At 42.0% G+C, this 25417-nt stretch overlaps 1 protein-coding gene across 1 annotated transcript in view; it reads left to right on the plus strand.

Annotated features, from left to right (window-relative positions):
- LOC122396587 (G1/S-specific cyclin-D2) overlaps positions 1-25417 on the plus strand; it is a 43150-nt gene that overhangs the window by 13563 nt on the left and 4170 nt on the right. Inside the window, exons 3-4 of the mRNA XM_043395125.1 lie at positions 18319-18481; positions 23703-23848. Of these exons, the coding sequence (XP_043251060.1) occupies positions 18319-18481; positions 23703-23848 (309 nt within the window). The remainder of the gene's footprint in view (positions 1-18318; positions 18482-23702; positions 23849-25417) is intronic.

A 25417-nucleotide genomic window follows, 5' to 3' on the forward strand; every position in this document is an offset into this window, starting at 1 on the left:
CGTTTGAAAAATGATAATGAGATATATATTCCGGAGTAATGTTTAATCTAGCTGTTACGAGCTTCTAATGGTCCATATCCATTCCTGGACGAGGAATGCGGTTGCTCTGCTTACATTCGTCGTTCAGATAAGCGAAACCGAATGCGCAAATATTTGTTCAAAAATGAATATAACACTCTCAAAGCAGCAATTGCATTGTGCTGGCCAAACTTCTTGAGACTCGATTAATTGCTACGCATCGAAACCGTGTTGTAAACAGGCCTGGACATTATCCAAATAAATTGTTTAAAAGTTAATTGGTTCGAGTAGTCAAATAATCAAATACTCTCTGATTCTATTACGTCAAGAATTCTTATTAATTTCAATTCCAGTTTAAATCATTTGTCTCTAAAGCAGACGGACAATTTATTTAATGTCTTTGTTCGTTGTATACAAGTGAGAAATCTGTCGAAACGAATAAACACGTCGTTATGAGGCGAAAAGTTGGTTGACCAGATAATCGCCGCGCAAACAGTCGAAACGTTGAAAGGGTAATTGCTGTTTTGGGGCCAATTTTGTCGCCCCCGAAGCAATAAACTCGATGCAGGCGGTTGTTGTGCCCCGTGCTCGACGAATCGTGTAACAAAAAAAAAAGAAAGAAAAAAACGAGAACGACCACTGACTAATCATCGGAAAATAAACAGGAAGGTGTTAGCTGAGGGCGTCGATGCACCTGCACCACGCAGGAATGCACACTGCACCGGCACGCGTGCAACAGGCACGAAAAAGTTTATCGATCGAGCGACCAACACCGGTTGAAATTACGGAATTTAGCGGCGACCCGGAAACGGGACTTCCCCCCTTTCCGATAGGTCGTTGATCAACTTGGCGATTGGACCGGGCAACGCAAATTAGGTTAATTTTATTTTACTCGCAAAGACGGAAATTTTCATTCGTTTTAAATATTATTGCTCTTAAGAGACGAAGCATCTTCTCGGTTAGTTCGCGAGTTCATTATCGCGAGCCCATTACAAAGCAGAGCTTCCACGCGTTCCAGGCGAGACGATCGAAACGCAACTCATTATTTATGGCGAAATTACCTTGCAGAATTCGCGAGAATCATTTCTGGGCTGCTTCGTCAGCAACGTAATCATCGTAGCGCATATTACTCGACCGCGACTACTCTAGAACTATGATTAAATTAGTAAAATACTACTCTTTTTGTCTCGCAATAATTCAAAAGGTTCTGGTCAGAATCTTCGTCAAGAATTTCTCAAAAATTGGGGCCCATTTTGACAAGTGCTTTCAGAGGTCTTTGTGACACTAGTTTACTGTCGTTTCAAATGCGACTTCCACATCCTGGGGTTTCCTAATAAAACAATCGGTTCCGTTTAGAGGAGGAACCGATCGCAGGAAATCTGCGACTTCCCAGGCCCCCGTGGGCCCGACAGAAATTGGGCAAAAAAGTTGCACGAGGGACCAGGATACGGCAGTGCGCGGCGTTAGATGACGCAAAAATGCCCATAGAGGCGAATTCCGGCCGGCTGGGCCCGTGCACCGCGCGGAAAGGGAGGGGAGCAGGTGATGGGGGGCCAGGTGCGCCCGTCGTCGTCGTCGCTGACGGCATCCTGGCTCTTTCAGGACTGCACCGGGCCCGGCGTTCGATGCCCAAAGCAGCTGCGTCTGCGAACAACGCGTGCACCCCTTTCTTCCTCCGCGAGTCAAAAAACCCCTCTCGGGTGCATACTGGGTGTGCCACGGTCAAGATCCGCCGCGGAAGGTAGCTTCCTTCTTCGTTCTCGAGGCAGGAGGCTGTGAAAGCGAGCCTGGGTGGAGCGCGATTCGTCGCGGATGTGGGCCAGGTGCGGCGTAATTACAGTGGAAACCGTCACCTGTTGATCTCTGGATATCAGGTACATGCAGGGTCTGCTTGTCCGGTTGACGTGACACGATGATTGAAACAGTTTTCTCGCTGATGTCCAAGATTAAGTGCTTTCGGCGATCGGGAGGTGTCCCTGGGTGGTTCCTGTTTTAACACACTTGTTGCAACAGGTTCTTTGTAACACTGATCACTTTCAGAATGGCCACAGATAACGTATATATACGCCCTCCCCAACTGACCACTTTCAGATGACGTATATACGCGTCTCTTGCGCGAACTGACCACTGAAAATGACCTCAGGGAACGTATATATACGTCTTCCCCAACTGACCACTTTCGAAGGGCGTACTATATACATATTTTGTAACTGATCACTTCTATAGAACGTATACGTACATACGACCTTATTTTAAAATGCACAACATGGATCAATTTAATATTCCGTATAATGTGTCACGCACGTGCCACATTGTTTATGGGTCACGGTTCGTTTCACTGACACGAAATTAAAAAATCATGACTGTTACATATACGAGGCGGTAGAAGATTTATGCTACTTTTATGGTACGTGTACCTCGGTTCTTTTTATCAATTTCTTTAGGAGATTAGGCTCGTACACCGTCTGCGATCGGAGAAACGTAATTCGTATGCACCGTGCTATTTACAAACGCTAAGAACGGAAGAAGGGGAGCAGCTGTCGAAGCTTTCGACCCCTTCTTTTCAGCTTTTGTCGAATCGGGAAGTTCCTTTAGACTTTTCTCCCCTGGCCTCCTCACGAAATCCTCCCGAGCAGCTCAATTCCTTAAAGCCTTAAGATCGACGACTCCAAGCTGATCGTACAGTAGCGTCGAAAATTTGTTATTAAAATTATCAGGAATAATATTGGTACAAACACCAATTGTAGTCGATGTTCAGAGATAGTTTTCAAATCCAATACCTTCCAAAATAGCGTTCGAATCGTGTTATTTTAAAGAATTTCTCGACTGCTACAAATCGTGGATATGGATAATTAAAAGTAAAACGAAACTTTATCGCGATAATTTCATATGGCGAATGCGATCCAGGTTGATTTCAGCCACCCCACCACCTGCTTCAGAGCGATTATGCATGCAGATCTTGTCGCATTTCCCGTATTATTAAGCAAGAATTAACGACCCAGATAGTTTTTCCCTCCGCAATTACTTCGACTATTAATTACCAATTAATAACCACGGTGAGTTTTGTCGATCATTACGGCTGTCGCGTATAATTCGTGACCATCGTTCCACGAATCTGTCTGCAGTGGCCGATATAGTCTGCTGACGATGCGGATGTTGGCGAGCCACTAGCACCTGATGATTCTAGCTGATAAGAAGCTCAAAGCACGCGATAGTTCGGTTGCACTTAATCATCTCATGCTCAGTTCGCTTGATCCACGATATTCTTGGTGTTTCCGAAGGGACTGGCCTCTGGAGGATGCGTCGAAGCACCTGCCATGCGTTCGATTAGGAACCATGTGCCTCTCGAGACACCCAAACTGCTTAGTATTATCCCACATGTGCTGGAAATTTGCTCAGGGGCACGTGTTTCGATGTGGTAGACGCGTTCGACAATGTTTTAACGTGTTGAGTACGAAAAACGTATATATACGTCCTGCAAAAATGGTCACTGCACCATTAAAAGCATGTATATGCGGGTAACACAAATAGTTAATGCTTGGAAATTGACTGAGAGGCATGTGTTTCGACGTGGTCGATATTTTAACATACTGAGTATGAGAAACGTATATATACGTCCTGCAAAAATGGTCACTGCACCATTAAAAGCATGTATATGTGGGTTACACAAATAATCAGTGCTTGGAAATTAACTGAGAGGCACATGTTTCGATGTGGTCGATATTTTAACATACTGAGTGTGAAAAACGTATATATACGTCCTGTAGAAATGGTCACTGCACCATAAAAAGCATACATACCCGGGTTACAAAAGTAATCAATCCATTATACTGAATGAGAACACACGTTCCAAAAAACTAGTTAGGCCATTACATATTGCGTATATATACGTCGTTCAATAAACGTATATATAAGAAAATTGCGTATATCTGAAAGTAGGCGGTCGTTTCACGAGAACGTATATATACGACATTTGAAATTATCCATTCGTTTAAGAAGAACGTATATATACGTCGTTCACGGAACGTTGCTCGTGCAAAGCTTGGCGAAAGTAAAAATGCGAGACTCGATTAGAAATTACTAGACGCTAGTAACTTTGTCGAAAGATTGCTCGAAAGCTCGACAGTAGAAAGTACAAGTAGACGATGGAAAATAGAGAAAACAGCAAAACTCGTAATAATTTTTTAGATGGCAAGGCCATTGGCTGGATCGAGTCAGGGACGCGGAACGAGTCGTTCCTTTGTGAAAATAAAACTGCTACGTCATAAACTAGGCGATTCTAGGATGCAGCGTTCTTGGCATAAGCCTTCAGATACGCGAAATACTTTCATAAACGATAACTAAAACTTTGAAAATTGTTAAAAAAATTAAATATTCTGTGTTTCGATAAATTCGATGAGGAAATTATCAAATATTCAATTTTATCGAGCAAAATTCATTTAATTCTGAGGAAAGTGTCGCGTAAAAATGTCTTGGAGGTTACTAGCACGTTAAACATTACCTTCTCCGATAAAATAATTGTCACACGTTCGTTCGAACAGTTAAATACGTCTTTAAAATCGAGAAGAGAAACGCATACTGACACGTGCAGAGGATGCATATGCAAATTGCCAGAAGTCGAGTGTTGACGACGCAGGCAAGATTCGCCGGCAGTAGATGAATGCATTCATCGTCAGACGCCTCTTTGTCTCCAGAAACGATTATCCCCCGCTACAGAGACTCGATTATTTATTTTATTTCTCGATACATAAATCATCCGACGTTTCAAATTGCGCTCGAATCAAAATTCTGATTAATTTTCACTTTGCTTATAAATTTAATCCCCCGTGGCCTGCATCGAGTGCATCGTCGGTGCATCGGTGCAACTGGTCGGCCGACCATCTGTCGGCGCAATTAGGGGGCCGGCACACGAATCGTAAAAAGTTACAAGCACGAAAAGGTGCTGCTTTCCACCTGTTTTATCGTATTTTTCTTCTCCTTCCGATCCCGTCGTCCCTTTTCCCCGTCGATTTTTTTTCTTTATCGTTGTCCTTTTGTCGCCCGCTGGAAACTCTCATTCTTCCACTCCTTTTCTCCGTGGCCCCTATTCACTGGCATTTAAATTCCCCGTGGCGCGTGACGCGTACGTGAAAAATGCCGCCCGGGCCCTACGTGGCGTCACTTATCGAACACAAATAGAGTATCGCAAACATTGGGTACCATTTTCTATGGAAGAAAAGTGAAAGAGCTGCTATCGATCAACGATGTCCGTCTGTTCGAAGCACGAATGTTGGAAAGTAGGACGAAGTTTGGAAAATAATATCCGTTTTAACGGAGGAAAAGCAGAGACGTTGAAAACCCTGTTGTTGTTAAGAGAGCAAAAATAAATTCGAAAGTAAATTTATTAAGATGCACGTTGCTTGTGGTGCACGGAAGGAAAGAGGCTGGTGGATGTTGTGGGGCAAGAAAGGTGCATGAAAGTATTATGGGGCGTTATCAGACACATGCTACAACCTGTTGCGACATTTGTAACCGGCACCTTGCGGCCCTTGACCAATGAGACGGTCTTCCTTTACACTGCCTACCTTAAAATAGCGAAACGACAGGTGCCTCGTGTCCGCCAGAAGGCTTCCGTTCTGATGAAACTGGGACGAACGGATCGCTCAGGCGATCGAAGGAAACTGGAATTAAATAGACTCCTTAAGCCGCGTGAAATTTAATCTATAAGGTCAATTATGACCCTCGTCTTTTGCATTTGCTCTCCAGATATTCTCCATCCGACTATGGGAATTAGTTCTTTTTCTTTTGTTCAGCATATACTATTTTGTGATATTTTAATTATCGTAGTGGATTGATATTTCAATAATTTGTTTACCTGATCGAATTGTGTAACCCATGCTGTGCGGGAATCCCATAGACGAATATGTTAATCGTATTAACTGCACGCCTATGTGCGTCCTCCGCACATGATGCATCGATCGAACACTCGTCGAAGTAATATTTTATTCTGAGAAAGTTTAAACCAGAAGACAATTTAAAATAGTGCAATTTGCGATCAAACTATTTTGAATTGTCTACGTACGAAAGTTTAAACTAAAATTTAACCTCTTGGTCCGAAGAGTAGCTTCAAATATTCACCGCTAGGTGGCTGCATAGAATCATATCGAGCCAGTAAAATTGAAGTCAAGAATTCTAAATGATTTGGAGGCTTATGAAATCCAAAAAAAATATATTTTTAGGGGTCATGAAAGTTCCCTAGATATTTCTAATATTTCTAGTTTCTTTCGTAAATTCAGCCTTCGATGATCCTTCCAAATAAAAATTACAAATGGACGTTCTCGGTCCAGAATGTAAGGTTCCTTTCACGCGATATGTAACTTCTGCCACACATATTATTCAAACGTTAGCGTACACGCGTCTGTGGAACTTTCTCCAAGCCGTTAGAACCGCCATGATGATCCCGAAAAATCCTCTGGCGGCGACTTTTGTCGTTATGTAAAAATGCCCTGAGAAACGTGGAAAGAGAAAACTCAAACACAATAGGGAAGGCCAGTTTCTCAAGTTAGAAAGGCGCTGTTCGGTGGGTTCTTAATTCAGCCTATTTGCCTATTGTTCGAGGCGTCACGGAGCCGATTTTGTCGGCTCGTAGTCGACTATTAGAAATAGTTTCGCCCGTGAAGAGAGGTCGGTGGGGGCGGTGACCAGCCCGAGGCCGCGTAAACTCGCTTTTCTGGCTCGTGCATGGCCAAGCATACGCTTTATCGTTGCCTTCGACAGAAATTCAGGCGTGACGTAGGTCGATGATGAAGCCTATCTAATTTTTTTTTTTTTTTTTTTTAAATAACCTTGTCCGCGCACATCGTGGGTGGCGTTGGATATGCTCGAAGCAGGGGTGGATGCAAATTGGAGCGCTGTCAAAGCACAACGCAAACGAGCATATTCTAAACGCGATGAAATTTACGTGAAATACAAACGAAAGACCCGGGGAGGGGAAAATTGCAAATCAAGTGTCTGTTTGACAGGATTGAAATAGAATTTAGGGAAAATAAACGCGAGAAGTAATGTGTAACTCGACCCATATTAAGTATCAAATTATCATTGTTCTTAAATTATTTAAAATTATTCAAATAAATTTTAATACCATTAAAAAAAATTGATTCGAATGACCTTTAAAAAATGTTGAATAGGTCGGAGCAGAAATCGCGAGAAAAGTATAGAATGGGAATAAAAGTTTTGATGTATTGCAGAATGTGAAACAATGTTATTAGATCCTCGGATAGGCTAATGACCTCATCGCAAAACTTGAACGACATCTTTATACTTCCTTGATACACCAAACGCTGTTCAGCGACTGGAATTTAAATGTTACTTTTTTTGCGCACGGCTTTTCAGCGATCATTTTAACTCGCCGATGGCATCATTCCTGACATACATAGTTGCCAATTTTTTGAATCTAGGCGAACAAGTTTATAAAAAGAATTTACGAACTTGTTCCTCGCGAATTTTTCTTCGAATGCTCGGTTGCTCATCTTTTCATAATAGGATTCACAAAATTCAAAAATAAATTCATATTGAATAGACCACAATGTTGGGACGTATATATACGTCGTTGTTATATGATTGTAGACTATGATGGACGTATATATTCGCTCTTGATATATTAAACACTGTGGACGACGTAGTATCCACTTTCAGAAAACGTATATATACGTCCTTCGTGCATCATAGTGAAATAAATTCAGAAATATAACTAATTCAAAAAATTTCTGTGCTACAACTGTTGCAATATTTATTTTCATTAACTATCAGCCAGTTCCTTCGATTCCATTGCTAAAAATAAAATGATACAAACGGTGGAAAACGACAGATCGCGTGAACGAATTTGTGAGTCACACACGAATGCCATAAATAAAATTGTACACATATATTCTCCCCTCGTGTATGTAAACGTGATTGAAATAGTTTATCATAGTTTTGGAAAACGTGCTTTTTTATTAACAATTATAAATGACTTCTTTTTTAGGACGTATATATACGTCTGGAAGAAGTAAATGGCTGTGTCCTTTTGTGGAGCGTATATATACGTTTGTAGGGCGTGGATATGCGGTTTCAGTGAACAACCGTTCATTTTCGTGCGACGTATATATACGTTTTTCGTAATTTAAGGGGGTTAATAAAATTATCCGCGGCGCGTCGCGCATCGACAATAGAATGACTCGGCTGAAAATCGTTACCATTCGTCCAAAAACGAAAGAAATGAAGAACAGAGCCCGGCCGGAAGCAATTTTGCAATTCGAGGGCAAGCACGAAAGCCAGTTGATTTGCGTAACGTGTCGCGCGAGAAACAATACTCCCGACCGCGAAAACAATCGTTTTACGAGCGAATGAAAATGGCTTCGTTAACATTTCGTAACCCACTGCAATTTGCAGGAAGCGTTTTATGCGTTTGCCATCGTCTGATTTGTTTTTCTTTCTTTTTTCCCATTTTATTTTTTCGGTATGACTCCGTTCCTTTTTGCACGACGAAGTGCGCATTGTGTTTGCGTATTTAAAAATTTTCGAACGCCCCGAAGCTCGTATCGATGCAAATATAATCCGAGAATATTGCTCTAAACACAAAGAAACACTGTTCAAGTTTGATACTATTCAATTCGAACTTTTCTCTTTATTTCTTTTTACTATATTCTCGTTCGAAATCTTTAAACGACCATTTTATCTTCGCGTTTAGATTTATCAGAGAATTTTTGTCCATTTACTCGAGGAAAGTGGAGTCGATCTAAATTGTTATTAGGTCGGGAAGAATGCTTCCTAGAAGTCTGTGAGTGCAAACTTCCGGTCGCGCAAGCTACCGTGTTACGTCAGAATTTGTTGCGAAATACGAGCGGGTAACAAGCTCGATGTGGCTCGTTTTACCCCTTTGCTGTTTGATCTCCGTAAACCAGATGTTCGTAAATATTGATCGAGCCAAGGCCAGATATGCCGCGAGAATTGGCTTTCTAACTTCTAAAAGCAACAGCCGCTCGATTCTTCTTGCCATTGGCCTCGTACGCGGACGTGGCAACCTAACCTATACGCTCGAACTTAACCACGTGTTGGAGCTCACTTGGGTCGAGTTTGTGACCCTGTGCATCGATAATTGTAACACGAAAATAACTAAAAGAATAACCCTATTAATTATCTTAATACTTTGAGTCCATTGGATTTAGGGTTAGCTTAGAAAATAGCAATTGACCCTACCACCATAGTCTATAGACAAATTTGAACTTGAATCACTTTTTTTTTTCTGAAATATTTCATAAAAGACAAATGTTATTTTTATGAACATATATTGTCCTGTTGTTTTTCTATTTTGACAAACACAACAGTTGTTGCTCAGAAAGTATATTTGCCCCTCAATTATTATTATATATTTCCTTTATTTATATGTAAATTTTAAGGGTTTTATAAAATAAAATTATTTTTTTTCTGGTAGAAAATGACTGGAAAACTCAGGAATGGAGAAGTCTGTTTAAGACAGTGCTATTAGTCTTTAATTAGCATAAGGTTTTTGGTGTCTGGCAAAGAATTGAAAATTGGAGGAAGGCGTAAAATTAGCTGGAAGCAGGAAGCGTCTGATCCCCTGGAAATAGAAAACCCTTGAACCTTCGGGTCTCCGTCGAACACAAAGTGAATCTTAATTACGTTTTTCCGGGCGCTCGAGTCTGCATGATCCACGAAAACGTTCAGTCGTTGACCGTGCACCGATCCTTCTCAATTTCGTCGTTGTAAATATCATTTTGGACGGTGCTGACGATCGTCATGCGGGCACCCGTAGATCCAGGTACACTTGGTGCGTTGACACTTTCCTAGAAACCTTATTGACTGGTCGAATTTTTACAAAAGACACCCATAGATACTTCTTTCATAAATCTTCACACATGGTCGAACACTGCAAGAAATTCAGCCAACTCGATTCTCAAATTTTGTTGGGATAATTACAAATTTTGATATAAGAAATGTGCATTTTTGGGGGTTGGTACGTGGTCCTAAATTTTGAATATTTTTAGTCCAGGGAAAAATGAAAAATCTTTGCCCATCGTTGGGGAAGTATGTTTTGGTCAGGATCAAATAAAAGGCGTTGCATCTGAAGGATTGTTTATTATGGTATAGTTGCGGGGGAGGGGAAAGTAGTTTACCTTGTGTAATTTGGACGAAGGATGTGTCGATAGGTATACAAGGAAGAGTTGCTAAGAGAGGTTCCCACGGAGCAAGGAAAATACTGACAAAGACCACGTGTGTCTGCCTCGAGGAATCAGTAGTCGTTGCCAGTACAGCGTCAGACACGCACGATGAGGTCACCGTCGTCGTTCTTCTCCAAAGTGAACGTAGAAACAAGTCGGACAAGGTTGCAGCGAGTTCTTTAAGTTTCCACCATTCAATTTCTTCTATATTTCTTTTTTTATAAGAACATTCTCCCACGATCAAATTTTAGAAACATCGAGTAAAATAATAGCGATTATTTCGGGACAAAATTTCACAGAGAATTAATGTTTAACATTAGTAGTTTCTATACTGCAATAATAAATCAATATTTGCAATTTTAATTTTTATAAAATTAGGAACCTTTTTAAAAGTTTTTGAGGGAGCTTCGACTGATGCAAAATGATCGTGGAAAATTAATTGATCTATGCAGAACCAAATCCGTTGATAGAGGGTATCGGTGACATTTTTTCTGACCGCGTTATGAATTATGGGATACGTTTCACGGTTGTAGGTGATGCATAAGCACATGTACAAATAGAGAGGTAGTTCGAGGCAGATGTCCCACCCGATTCCTGGAAAGGAATCGACAGCAGGACGATGCGTATTTCTGTGCATACACACTGCAAGAGGCACTACAGTGCTCCCATTCAGAATCCTATACAAATATAAAAATATACGTATTTACAAAAATTCTACTCGTATTTAAATTCAACCGAGCCTGGCACGGTAACGCTAATATTTAAACTCAGTCGATTCCCTTTAACCCATTGATTGCCAAGCAAATTTAGAGCGTCTTGCCCTGGGAGCCAAGATTTTATTTTAAAGACAGATTTCGTATTGAAATGACATTTACAGTAATTTTTATTGAAAAAAAAACACGAGATATCCCGGAGTCAGCAGTTTTGGTACATACGCTTACTACGAGATATCTCGTAGTTGGCCGTCAATGGGTTAAATGATAACATTATTCTCTGATAATCTGGCATTCTTAATTTATCTAACAGTTTATTGTCATCGTGGACTTATCTGAAAGTCTCGCGCGTTATCAAATTGATATGACATATGGACGATTAGGAAATTTAGACATCATTCTATTAAATCAGACACGTAGTCTTCTGATGAAGATATGATAACGTGTCGGATAGCTAATGACATATATACATATACATATTAAATAAAAATTGCATTTAATATTCATGGAATACAGAATTTGTTGAATAATTTTTTGTAAACACTCGGTATTGAATATCCTTCGTTAGTCTTCGTTAAATATAATCGTTGTTATCTGATTAACGGTTATTATTAGGAGGAACGAATATATACGACTTTAAATGACGTATATATACGCTCTTTAAAGCTAGTCAGCTGAGGGGCCATTACGAAGAACACATATGCGATCATAATTCACGATCACATACGCTCTTATATAAGTGACGTATATATACGTCATTCAACAAAGTGACCTTACAGGAAGAACGTATATATACGTCCACAAATTATATTTGTACATGTGAGACTAATTAACAAAGTATATTTATTTAGCGTTTCTTGCAAACCACCCCTGCCTTATAGAATCTCTAAGAAACTTCCCCCACCCCTTCCCACAGGCCCAAACAAAAACTTTACCCATTTTGTTTGCCGGGAATCAAAAATTTACCCCTCCGCGCCTAAAAAGGCCCCCCGGACACGAGTGGTCGGGTAGCGTGGGGAATCACCCCGAAGAAGCCTCGAATATTTCCACGGTCGCGGACCATATTTCACGCCGCGGCCGATAAAACGGCGCAAAGGGAACCTGGGACTTCTGTTCCGGTGCCCAAGTAAAAGACTGGAGGGTGGGGGTCCCTTACGTGCGAAAAAGGACCCGACGTATACCCCGGTAATCGGAGCAGATGTCCTGGCGTGGACGACGGTTCCTGGAAGTAGCGTTGCCCCGCGCGTTTACTATAGATGGCTACTAGAAGGACCAGAAAACGACCCCTCGAGCGCCGTTTCGACTCTCGACCGTACCTTGCGACGGCGGGGAGGGTGGCAGGGGGTCTTCGCTTCCTCTCCCCGGGAATGCCTTACGCCCATGGCGGGTAAGGAATGCCGCGGACGGTGATTCTGCTTTTTGTTGCCAGTTACGCCGAGAGAAGGAGCTCTCCCGGCCTTTGTACTTTATTTTTGGCCGGAATGGTAAACACCTTGCTCACAGGCGCCGCCCTTCGATCCTGCATCATTCTTTCCCTCTTTCTTCCTCCGTCGTGGCCCGGCTTCCATTCCTGTCGGCTCGTTTTCTACCTTTTCTTCTCACTTTCTCTTACCCTCTGCCCGTCGCCCGATTCTTCGGCCTTTTCGTCCACCGGGTGTCCCGAACGTTTCGAAAACGAACGGAACCGGAGGGTGTACGCTGCTCCAACCCCTTTGGGCACGACGAGTATTCGATGCTCAATTTTTGCGTATATAATATTCATTTGTACTCTTTAATAGTCGGGGTATGAATACGATATAAATGAACATCATCGTAATTTATTTTACACGCTAGAAATGTAACAAGAAACTAGTTTGAACCATTTGCTTGCGCTCTTAAGTTCTTCGTCCAAGATGGCGGAGAGCTGAGAACGATAGCGCGGCCGATAGGTGGCGACACTCGCGTTTAAGGGGAGACACGTCGTGGCACAAGACTTTTTAATTGATTTCTGAAACTAAAGATACTCGAAGGGAAATGGAAACAAGTTTAATTGAAATATACAACGTTAGAAAATGTTTCATGTATCTTTTTCCTCAATCTTTTTCCATCTAACCTAAAAATAGAGTCTTGTTGGCCGTTTCTCGCGGCACACCGTCTATAGTTCGGCTTCTACCTTTCCGTTGCAGGCCATCTCCTATCGATTCCTCATTGCGAACCAGATAAATCGGACCCCCGATTCTCGGAACCGGCCAGGTAATGGCAGGGACGTAACCCTCCGCGTTTCTCCTCTCAAGGAAAGCTATTGTCCGTTAGTCTTGTTGGCCGTTTTCGAGCCGTAGTTTCTCGGTCTGTCTAGAATTCGGGCCGCTTTCGTTTGGCAGAAATTGATCGCGCCGCCTTGGCTCTCCGTGTTTCTAAATTCTTTCGTGACGTAACGCCGCTCCATCGAATTCTGGATACGAGTATTCGGCACACTCATTATATTTAACATTATTTAACAGACGTAGAATCGTTTAAAGAATAATTTAACAAGAACATTAAACATTTTTTAACGAAACATAGAAAAGGATAAATAATTTTGGTTTGTGGGTGGAATTTCTGAAAGGGTGAAGTTTGAAAAATTTCGGATTTAGACCATCGATAAATTATTTTATATTCGCGAGAAACATTTTATTCGGCGGTCAGATCGTCTGAAAAGAAAATGGCGGGCATTCACGCTTTCTCCCGTTCGCCACCTGTCGCACTGATTCCACCCCCGACCCGACATCTGGACGTCCCGAAACTTCATCATTCCCGTACATTGAAAATGATGCAGCATAATACGTGGATAGTCCGTAATTATTCCTAATAACTGTAATTATTATGCGTCCTGCTATCGCTCTGTACTATCCGATTTCACACGATGTCTTATCTCCTTGGCACAGCATATGTTGGATGCAATTTGTCGTGGGCTGACGTATGAGAAATTTGAGTTTCGATGCTACGTTATGAGAAATGGTTGTATTAATGCCAGAGGAATTTCAGTGGATAATTTTCATTATTGCAAATTATAATAAAAAGGAAACATGATGCGTACATTGTTATTGAATGCATAACAAATCAAATTGTTATGCATTTAATCCGATCCACGGGCGATAATGGTGAACTAAACGGTATCGAATCCTATCAGACGAGACCAGAGGGGGTTAAATTGCACGTGGATCGCGCATGCACACTCGTTGCGTCATTCGTACGTGCGCATGCGTACGCGCGATACGCACTACCGCAAATACCACGGTGAATACCCAGTATCGTATCGAGTCACTCCTGCGTCCATCTTCGGTTTCTTTCGAAACAACTTCTGTTCGAGCTCCAAACAGAACGATTGAAAACTGTACGTGTACGGATATTTAAAAGTCGCTGTATATGGAGAAAATGATACATGGGTCCCATTAAACTGATAACACACAGTGATGCTAATTTATGTAAAGACGATTGGGTCACCCTGTACAGTATAATACAGTTTCGTTCAATACTTTGCTGCAAGAAAATGAGTCGCATATATGTATACTTTGGAGTATACATACATGCCATAAAGATAATTGTGAAGGTTATGTTCGCTAATTTTATCCTCATACGATTGCATTTTGGGTTTCGAGTTTGATGGTTTATTGGTTTAATTTAAGAGACTAAAAATTGCCCAAATTGATAATATACGAGGTACAACGTGCAGAGTCAGGGTTTTATAAAAATAGATCTATTTTGCCATTGGAATAATAAGTACACTACTAATATAAATTTAAGTTGGCAAGACGTGTAATTTTTTTCACGAGTTCCACCGACTACTCTGCTATGGACAGCCTTATAAAGTACCCCGTAAATGGCGTTTAGATTAAAACAAGATCGAAACAGCTACGGTATAATGATCTAAAGAATGTAATAATAGTCTTCTTCCTTTCTTCTTCGGTGCGTGGCCCCTCCGTTTGACGTCACATCCCTGTTACTGCTTACATACTTATTACAGCACCCACAGCTTTGCACCTGTGGACATACCATGTGTGTAGAGTTCGAATATTCCACGTCTCACGGTACGCTCTTTCTTCATCTTTCTCTTTCGTGCCTTGTACCGACTTTCTCTCTCGGTTTCGTGCCCGATAACGCGTATCGAGCCGGTAGAAAGCCAACAGGAAGTTTGATTTAATGGTAATAAAAATGATATTGACCCTTTCGAGTAATATTCGTTCGGTGGACTTTTTGGAAGATAGTATTTACGTCCTTTGTTGAATCAAATGCAGTATTGTTACTAGATCACAATAATTTAGTGGTTCTTAACCCCTTTCTATGCTATGGTCCTTAAATATTATTATAATGCACCAAACAGGATTGGAAACTGTAGTGTTTCTAGTTACTTGAATAACTCGTTTCTTCGAAAGATACTACTAGGGAATTTTGCATCGTCTTCCTCAGTCTAGTAACCAGAAATACCCCGACTTTGGTTAAATTGTTGTAAAAGTTTAATAGAACTCCGTTGTCGCGAAACATTCGTCCAAGTATTCTGTCGAGGCGAATGAATAAAAATGGATTACGAGAAGAAACACTAATCACATTCCGGAGGGCGAAAACTCGTCCTCGTGAGAACTGGCTGACTGGCCGTTAGAAAAACGCGAATGCGCAAGCCCGGCCGCGAGATAGCGTTGCATCATTTAACAGGGACTTACGTCGGGGCCGAGACACCAGATATTCCAAGACGAAATAATAAACGGCCTGGGCGGAGCGGGTTGTCTTACTGTCTCTCTCTTCTCGACAATCAAGAAAACCGCAACGCGTTACTTATAAATAGTAAACGCGTATCCCTGAGGCGGATCGTTGGCCTCCCGCGGAATCGTTACGTTTACGTTCGCGTACGCATCGTACCGTGTCGTGCGTAGCCCCGGTAGATCGCGTCGTTGCACCGTGACGCATTCCGTGACGAGTCCTCTACAACCATCGACGAGATACATATTACGTGCCTCGCGTTGTTCCTCTTTTTCTCTACTTTTTCTTCCATATTTGCATTATGCGTCTCAGTTTTACAGCCTACGTTTAATCAAATTAGATATCTGTTTAATTACATAATTACGTGCGTTCCATAGGAAAGTGAAGTTGCGTGTAAACAGGGCTTGTCACGCGGCTCGAATTTCATTGGTCGACTTTGCCCAACACAATGCACATACTAAAGTACGCAAAATTTAGTAATTAACCCTTTGCACTCAGATGGCGCCACTAAAGAAATTTCTTTCGTAAATAAGTATTTTTTTCTTTGAGGTTAACTACTAAATATTTGATTCGTTCGAACCATGAAGTGTAACTATTATCTGTCTTTAATAAAGATAAATGTTCTTCGTTCACTGATTCGTTGTTACAATGCCAGTCCCCTAACAGCTTTCATATGTTCGAGCAATCTTTTAAATCGCTGATGTTTTTATACAATTAACGCTCGATGCACACTGACCGTACGAGCATTTATTTTTTCTCTCCTCCGTTCGAGAACCCTGATGGTTTTTTGCTGAATTTTACGCCTCGTAGAACTTAATGATGAATATAGTTTACTTTCTCGTTTTTTCAACTTTCTTTCCTTTTTCTTTGGCAGATGAGAACTTCATCTTGCTCGACTCTCGTACCTAACCTCGAAAGCGTATACCTAGGTGACCGTAACGTCTTTGAGGTTAGCTACTATATGTATGTAAACACCGTCGAGCTCTATTGTAAATCACTTTCCCGGCATTCTACATAAAATAAACCATACGACTCGTTTCCACAGCGATCGATTACGATCGACCACTCGGGAATCGACTTTTCGCCGCGTAAAAATCGTGCCTATACCACTGCACGTCGTCTTTGTTTCATTCACCGGCACTCTGCGTGTCGCGTTACAAGTGTGTACGCGCGCACTCGAGTATGAAGCTCCACCCTCTCAAGGATAAGAGGTCAATCGAGGAGGTGAGACACGAAGGAGGGAGATAAGATTCGCAAAAAAAAAAAAAAAAAAAAGACCGTTTCGAATTTCGAAATAGTTACTTAGAACGGCACATGTGCCAAGATAACGTGTTCGTGCCGGTAACCATCGTGCAAGTAAAATATGCTCCGTGGTATAGTTCATCATTTGGACACCAGAGGGTAAAATAAATCCTCGCCCGGTAATAGAAACTAATTAATTTGACAAAGAACCGCGTCTCCGGTTTTAATTGGGATCGACTCCGCAATTACTTTCGAGTCCATTTCCAGTGTCAAATGACGACGGCCGGTTCTAGCAGCCACGTTAATGATAATTCATTAAAGACGGTCATGCTTTATTTGGCGAGCCGGCTAAAGCCACGTCATGCTGTTTCGTAAGAGAATTTCGCAGCCTTGAGTAGCGTGCCCGCTGAATTCAATGGACTTTTAATCAAGCCGAAGGACACGTAGTACTCCACGTAGTATAGCCGCCGTGTAATTTCATGGTCGGGAGAAAACGAGGGTACTACGACGTACTCGAGCGAGCAGCGCATCCGCGAAACGGAAAGGAAACAGAAAGCGTGCGTGTACGGCTACTACGATAACGCGATATACCGCGAGGAAATGAGCGTGTACTGCTCCGGAGAGCCATGCGTAGTTAAATGGATCTCTCCGGGATAATGGGGGGATGTTTAATTTATAAAGGGAACAATGCGCAAGAATGAACGATAAGGATATCCAATGTACACCTGGAATGTGTAGCACAGAGTGTTGTAAATGCATAAGACGTGTAGTACTGGTCGGATATCCTATACCTCACATAACCTCACATAACATGTCTCTACATACGTTTGGGTGAAATTTATCGTAAAAGCAAATGAAATCTAAATATATTTTGCTTCCCTTGTTAGTACAAAAGATATTACATTCGATGTTTAATACTTTCTATGGTAAAATGGAGGATATTCATATAATTTGTATCGTAAATGATTACCTCGCCTCGTTACGTGACTATAGAGGAACCTGTGTAGTCTATACGATATCCAATGTGTAGCACAGAGTGTTGTAAATGCATAAAAGGCGTGTAGTACTGGTCGGATATCCTATACCTCACATAACATGTCTCTACACACGTTTGAATGAAATTTATCGTAAAAGCAAGTGAAATATAAATATATTTTGCTTCCCTTGTTAGTACAAAAGATATTACGTTCGATGTTTAATGCTTTCTATGATAAAATGGAGGATATCCATACAATTTGTATCGTAAATGATAACCTCGCCTCGTTACGTGGCCATAGAGGTATCTGTGTTGTCTACGACATCCCACATATCATCGGTCCCACTATCCACCCACCCACGTCCCCCCGTTGATAAAAAGAAAAAAAAAGAAGAAATGGTCGTTCGAGCAGTCAATAACGAAGTCCTAAACGCGTTCTCTTTCGTGACTGTTGCAGAGGTGGGAACAGCTGGTCGTCTCGAAGCTGAAGTGGGAATTATCCGCAGTGACGCCCGGTGACTTCCTGATGCACATCCTCAGCAGACTGCCGGTGCCACGTACCTGGGACTTGGCGATGGTCACGAGGCACGCGCAGACCTTCATCGCCCTCAGCGCCAGAGGTGAGAAACGATCGGGATTACCGAACTGCATATATGTATTTATGTATGTGGGACGAGTTCGCATGCGAACGCGCTCCTCGCCTCGCCACGGAAAACTCGAGGGTTCCGTGGATATTCGCTCGTGTTAGGTTAGGTTGTAGTTCGCTGTCTGGAAAATCCGGTCTTCTTTCCGTCTTCTTCCCTTTTCCCGTCGGACCTTCGTGAGAAACGCGATCGTGAAAATTCCATTCGGCGGTTACGGAAGTCTGGGTTCCTTTCTGAACATTTTGAGGTTAGAATATTTCTTTTCGATGATAGTTCCGATCTTTCCCGTTTATTTTATCTGCGCGAGGCATTTATATAGCCAACTGCTCGCTACGTGGCGAATAGTCAATTTTATTTGCATTCGTGTCGCCGAGTTAGGTTATGTTCGTTTGTGTTGTAGGTGGAGATAGTAAGTTTACAAATTTGGTAATTAACCTCTTCGACACCGTGGTTATTTATACACGTTTGGTCAGCGTACCACGTGCGTCTGACGCCTATGGGCGTTCCATGAATACGGTTAAAAATGCGTCTACAGGATTTCCGCATAGCGTACGTGCATAACGTACGAATGACATCGCCCTGGGGATTAAACATTATCGCGAACATCGAAAGGAGTTCGATTTTAAAATGCGTACAATAGTACGAGCTATTTGAAGGAAAATTATAATTCGTTCTACTTTCCTCGTATATGAAACGATTATGGCGAGTTTCTAAGACTCGTGGCGTCTTATGGGTATAATTTTCATAATACCGCAGTTGTTGCGATAAGGATAATTAACAAAAGAAACAAATTCACGTGGAACGGTTAGACGGCGGAATATTACATAAATTTGTAGCACGAGCGAACTTTTAATATTTGCTCTGTTTTCAATCACATAATTCAAGCCCTATCGCGCGTTCGAATATTTTTAAAGAACGATAGCCCTTTTGATACATATTTTTGTTCCTTATATCGATCGTAATTATACGCCTCCAAGGGTTTTAATTTAATTTGATTGTAACACACTCGTGGTGTCTGGTATCCTGGAAATACATGGAACGAACGTTCATTAGGAAGGGTAATTATCACTTAAATCTCCTGGTTAATTATATTAAGATAATAATTAACCGTGCAATTATTTTTAAAAGATTATAGTTTCTTTTATACCATAAATAATATGAAGAACCATATCGAGATCCATATCTCGAAGTAATTCATAAAAAATGTTAAAAACTTTAACGCGAAGCAGTCATGAAGTGTTTAGTAATTGATCTTCAGGGTTTACAAATCAGAGTATTATATCTCCTACTTTAGCTGCCTTTCAAATAAAGGTAGTTTGTTTCCAAAAAGGTTTAGAATATCTTTTGCAAGTTTTACAAATTCCATCTAATTTCATTAATGGGAACGCTTGTCGCGGATCGGAGACATTTAGGTGGTTATTGAAAGTTATAATCGCGTCACGCAGCGGCGCGATTTAAAATGCAATTCTTATGCGCCGGGCCTTCATTGTCAGCCTCGTTAGAACCGTGCCACGGTGTCGTAAACAATCGGGAACGTGCATCGTTAACTCACGCGTTAATGAATATGCTTGTGCATCGTATATTGCACCCGGCGGAAACCATCGCGTAACTACGTCGAATCGATTCCTCTGCGCTTCTTTCTTTTAGCTTAATGGGTCATGCGCGCATACAATTATAGATAGAGCCTGAAACGACAATGGAGCAACGAAAGTGACCGAGCTGTAACGCCTGTCTGCCAGAAACGAGCAAAATAAAATATTCAACGGAAATAAATTTAAAATCTCAAATTATACTATTATTTCTCATACAAGAACAACGATAATTTATTCAGGAACCTCGTGCCGTGGAACGCGAAATAATAAAATTCGGGCTCGCGTCATAATGGGCCCGAATTCCATCGCGTTGGGTCGGCTAGGACGGTTGAAATATTTTGGAAACGAGCTCATCAATTAGAAGAGACCCCATCTCGGGCATTTCGCCTCTACAATTATCGCAATCGGCCCGGCGGATCGATGTCTTCCGAAAACAAGAGGCGAGTCGGAGAGAGAAGTGATCGAAATCATCGGCGAAGGCGCGCCTTCTCCTTGGAAAGCCGCGACTCGAAAGAAACAAGGGGACCAAAAGAAGAGGCGGACGAAGAAGAAGAAGGGACACGACGAGATCGAGACACGTTTAAATCCCTCCTGGCCGCTGCCAGTCGGTTGTTATTACAACCGTCAATGGCAAAAAGCAAGGACCATCGTCCTTCGTCGTCTGGTTGGCTGCCTGGTTCCGGCTGGGGAAGGAGAAAAGACTAGAACGACGGTGATTGTTTCTCACGAGCCAAACTAGGTAGTCGACGGGGCCCAGTTCGAGTCGTTTGACCCTCTTTTTCAGCGGCGAAAAGAGAAGCAAACGGCGCCACGAATTCCGACCGCTTCCTTGAATCGCGGAAGGTCTCTGAACCTCTTTGCCTCCTTTTTTTTTTTATTTATCTTCTTTCGTTTTCTCGTCCTTACCCCACGGAAGGACCACCGCGCTGTCTATATTTAATGATCAACTTGTATATTAGAACAGCGCTAAAATTAGAAAAATCAGCCAACACGGGATTGATTACCTTCAGGATTGTCCACCTCTAGTACTTTTCTCATCGGTGAACCAACCGGAACACCTTCATAGATAACTAGAGCGTTAGGAAAACATGCGATATGCACAATAAATAATCAATTTAGATTGGATAATCTAATCTGTATATTTTGTCGTTTGAAAAAGAATACGTTTCACTCTGATAAGTGAAAAGTAATAGCACGTTGTTCTACCATCTTGGGGAGGTTCATGTACTCTTAAAAAAGACACGGTTGGTAACCCTAATTATGAACCACGAGTCTGATTCGACGTTACAAGGCATGGAGTTAACAACTCATCTCGCTTCTGTATACTTAACTTCTTCTATTAACCTTTCTACTGTTTCTACCTCATTCTTCCAATGCATTCTCCTATTTTCTTGTATTTATATGTACAATCACTTTCCCGCCAATGTTCCTAACCTCTGCCCTAGGTACTTTCACTCTTGTCTAGTATTTTTCTGTTTTCTCTATTTAAATCTTACATTTTCCCGCCCTTTTACACTTTTACCTAATTTATTTTCCTTATATACCGGTGAATACCTGTAAACGACAGAAGAGAAAAGAGGACTATAAGAGGTAGATGCAAGAAGAAAAGGAGCAGAAAAAGAGAAACTAAAAAGAGCCCAAAGAAAAGTAGAATGTAAGCAGGAGAAGGTTGAAAAAGAACCGCCAAGAGAGAATGAACAAAACAAACTGAAAGGAGACCCAAGAAAAGATGAAAAGAGGTCGTCGTCAAGATAAGAAAATGAATGGGAAATAAAACGAGAAAATATCAAAGAGCTCAAGAAAAATGAAATATGAGTTGAGGAAGTTTCAGAGAGGCTCGACAAAAGAAAAATATTACATTCATGCATGAGCGTTTTTATTTTCTTGTCTATTGAGGTAATTTTAATTTATAATGTTACGATTTCCATCCATCAATCAACATTCTTTATAAAATATTTTTTAAATTGCTTTTGTATAACGCAATAGTTCCACCATTCCAATACAAAATGGCGACTGGAATTGCCAACCTGGAATATTAAAATCTCTAAAACTAAGAAAGAATCGAGCACCGATGAAAAGTGCAGGATCGATCGAGGAGGCAAGGATGGAAAGTTCGAAAGCAGAATCTCCGTACGGAGATATAATTGTCAGGAGAAACGGTCATAAATACCCCGAGAGATCGATCAATGGGGGTGGTCTTCGTAGCTGGAATGTCGTCCTCAAATAATAATTCCCCGTCCACGGGGCAGAGGGACGCACCTGCGCGAGGCAAAACGAACTCTCGCGGCTCTGCAAATTTAAGAGCTGCTTCGCGGAATTCCATTCTTAATGGCTTTATTACAGCCGTCTGTGCGAGCGCGCACTGTTGAATTTCAGCTCGTCCACGGGACATTTCGTTCGTCCATGGAACCTGTTCCCGTCTTTCCCGTGAATGAATTAGTGCCTCGCGTTCGCGAAAAATCCGGACAAAACGCGCGCACGAGACCTCTCGCGGGGGAAGATAAATATTGCTCACCTGAAACGACCAAAAGTCACTAGTATCTAAAATGACAGTCTGTGGTTTTCTCTTCCACGAGATAGTTCGGGGGAATAACGGATAAAACTCTGCTTTCGTAGCCCCCTCCTTCTTAATTCCACTTTTGAACAACGAAAATATTTGGTATCCACCGCTAATTCAAATATTGGCGCCTCGCGCGTAACCTCACCGCGGGGACCGTTAAGGTTAAGGTTAGGTTAGTCGACGACGCGAGCGTGGAGCGTCGTTACGGTTAGAGAGTCGTGGTGAAGGTCCTATTATAGCGTTTTATCATTATTCTCCATTGCTGAGTACACTAAATTCGTAGCACAAAAATTCGGATACTTTTTGAACGTGTAATTTATCATCCACGTCGGTTCGCAAAAAAGGATGTTCTCATTGTTCGAGGAAGACGCTAGCTTAACAAAGGCGTTAGAAAGCCCTGGGTCGTAGTTTTCTAGCCAATAGGAATCACGGTTAGTGGTCGAGATTAGCGAGCGACGAACCAATCTGATTTAATCTGTAAGACAGTCGACTTAATTGTCTGCTTCTCCGGTTTCATGGAGATTCGGCCCTTTCACGCTATTCCGACTAGGTGACAAAAGCTTTCACGCTCGAACTGGACGTAATACAGAGGGGGGGAGGGGTTAGGGCGAGAGGGGCGGTGCGACTAGTGTGTGTTTGCTGTCGGTAACCTTTGGACTTCTGCCCCCCCCTGCCCCCCCTCAACCCGAAGTCCGCAGTTTTCAACGTCGTAAATCTCGTTTCAGACCCGGGGATCTACCTGCGCGGTTCTATTAGCGAATTTTTCTGTTTCGGGGCCTTCGAGGCCAACGTCTTCCGGGCGCAAAATTTTCCGTCATTCTTCCAGGTAGATTCGGGCACGAAAAAAGAACGAACGTGCAACTAACGTTATATGCTGTCACGATCCTCATTCGCATAAAAATATTAAAGGGATATGAACCGGAAGTGGTTTAGAAAAAGCTTTGTTCGAAACGTTTCGTTGAGACTTTCGAGCGATTGATTAAGTACTGAATTAAGAACACGTTGTTGCTGACGCACTAACGCAGCGACGAATTTCTTTTTGCAGAGTACAAATTCTCGATGTACACGCCGAGCATGATCGCGGCGGCGAGCGTCGCGGCGGCCCTCCATGGTCTCGATTGGACTGGGAAAAGCGGTTACGGGCTGGCTGGCCTCCTCGACGAGCTTACCCGTATCACGGCTATCGAACAGGTTTGTCCTCCTGTTGATGCTATTACACGACACACGAGAAAACATCGGGATAGCAGTGTCAGGGAATAGGTTTAATCGCGAATCCATTTGCACCCGGTTTATGCGAGCGTCAACGGCCAAGTGTCGCGCGCGATACGTCTGACATCTTGCATGAAACGAGCGAAACGCAATACGTATACGCTTGACGAAATAAAAGAGACAGGACTTTCGCCGTGTTTTAATAGCACGCGTTAAACCGATTCTCAAGTCCTGGTACTTCAGCCAATGATAGGTCTAGACGAATTGGCGCGAGAGGTAGTATTCCAGAACTCCATGGGGAATAATAATAACGGATGAATAATTACAGTTTTACATACTATTCTTGTAACAAACGAAACCGAATTATTGACTATCAAATTCAGCTAACAGATTTTTACTGGTCTATGAGAAAAGAGGCTCAAGCTCTAGCAAAACTGTCTCCTAACCTTAAAACCTCGTTGACCAAGGGTTACCTAACCCCAAAGTCAGAAATGTGTTTATAATTTTGCAACGATCACCGCTTTGGTCGGATTTCCTTCATGCACGAACGATTCTAGATCATGAATGAAATGGCAGGTGGCCAGATAGAGACTCGAGGATGATCTTCCTGCTCCTAAACACATGTGGCTGGTAAAAATGTTGCGTTTACAGGGCGTGGACCCCATGCCGAGCCATTCACGCGTGCACTTTATTTGCGCTTGGTGCATTACGAATGTATAGTCTGCGCGTGTTCGAATAGCGCGATGCTCTTTGCCCTCTTTCCCGCTCTCGTCACGCTCGCTCTGCCCTTTTTTCGCGTAAACATGTGCCCGACACCTGCTGCACTCTCCTCGTCAGGAATTTTTTGCACGACGTCTTGGCTGGATTCGCGAACGATCTCTTTCTCGAAGTCTTTCTTGAAAATTCCCCTTCGTCGGTGATAAAATCGTTCGCAAAAATCTGGCTACTTTTCTCGCTATGGGTGCTTTTCGAGGTTATGTTGAAAATAACTGATTTGGCGTAGAACTTCCTTTTGTAACAGAGAGACGTTAAATAAAAGAAAGTCATGAACTACTAGGTAGCAGGATATACGAATGGGACTCGATGATTAGGAATTTTCGAAAAGTTCGTTTCAGTATTGTTAATGGTTAATAATAGCATAACTATCATGAGAACTCGTTTTATGGGCGAAAAGACGGATTTCACATCTTGAGCATCGGGGATAATCTTTATAGCTCCGTGCAGTACATACATGGTGTAACGGTCGACTCAGTTACCGAACTAACCTAATATTTGATCGCACGAAGGGTGTATCTTATTTGGTCGTCAAAAGCAAACTTCAGTTATGAGAATAAATTTATTTATCTCAACGTTTCGGCTATACGGTTTCGCCTCTCCTCAAGGGGAATATAAATCATTGGAAAGAAAAACCGTATCGCGATAAAGTAACTTAAGCTTTTGAGGTTATTCTGATAATTCTTATAATTTCAGACATTGTACAATCACGTCGTGTTTTCTCTGTTCAAAAGTTTACCAAGCACCTTTCATCTAGTTAAATATAAGGTCAATTCA

Source organism: Colletes gigas, unplaced genomic scaffold, assembly GCF_013123115.1.
Source record: "Colletes gigas isolate AHSC1104 unplaced genomic scaffold, ASM1312311v1 Colletes_gigas_Sc00007, whole genome shotgun sequence".
Classification (NCBI taxonomy): Eukaryota; Metazoa; Arthropoda; class Insecta; order Hymenoptera; family Colletidae; genus Colletes; species Colletes gigas.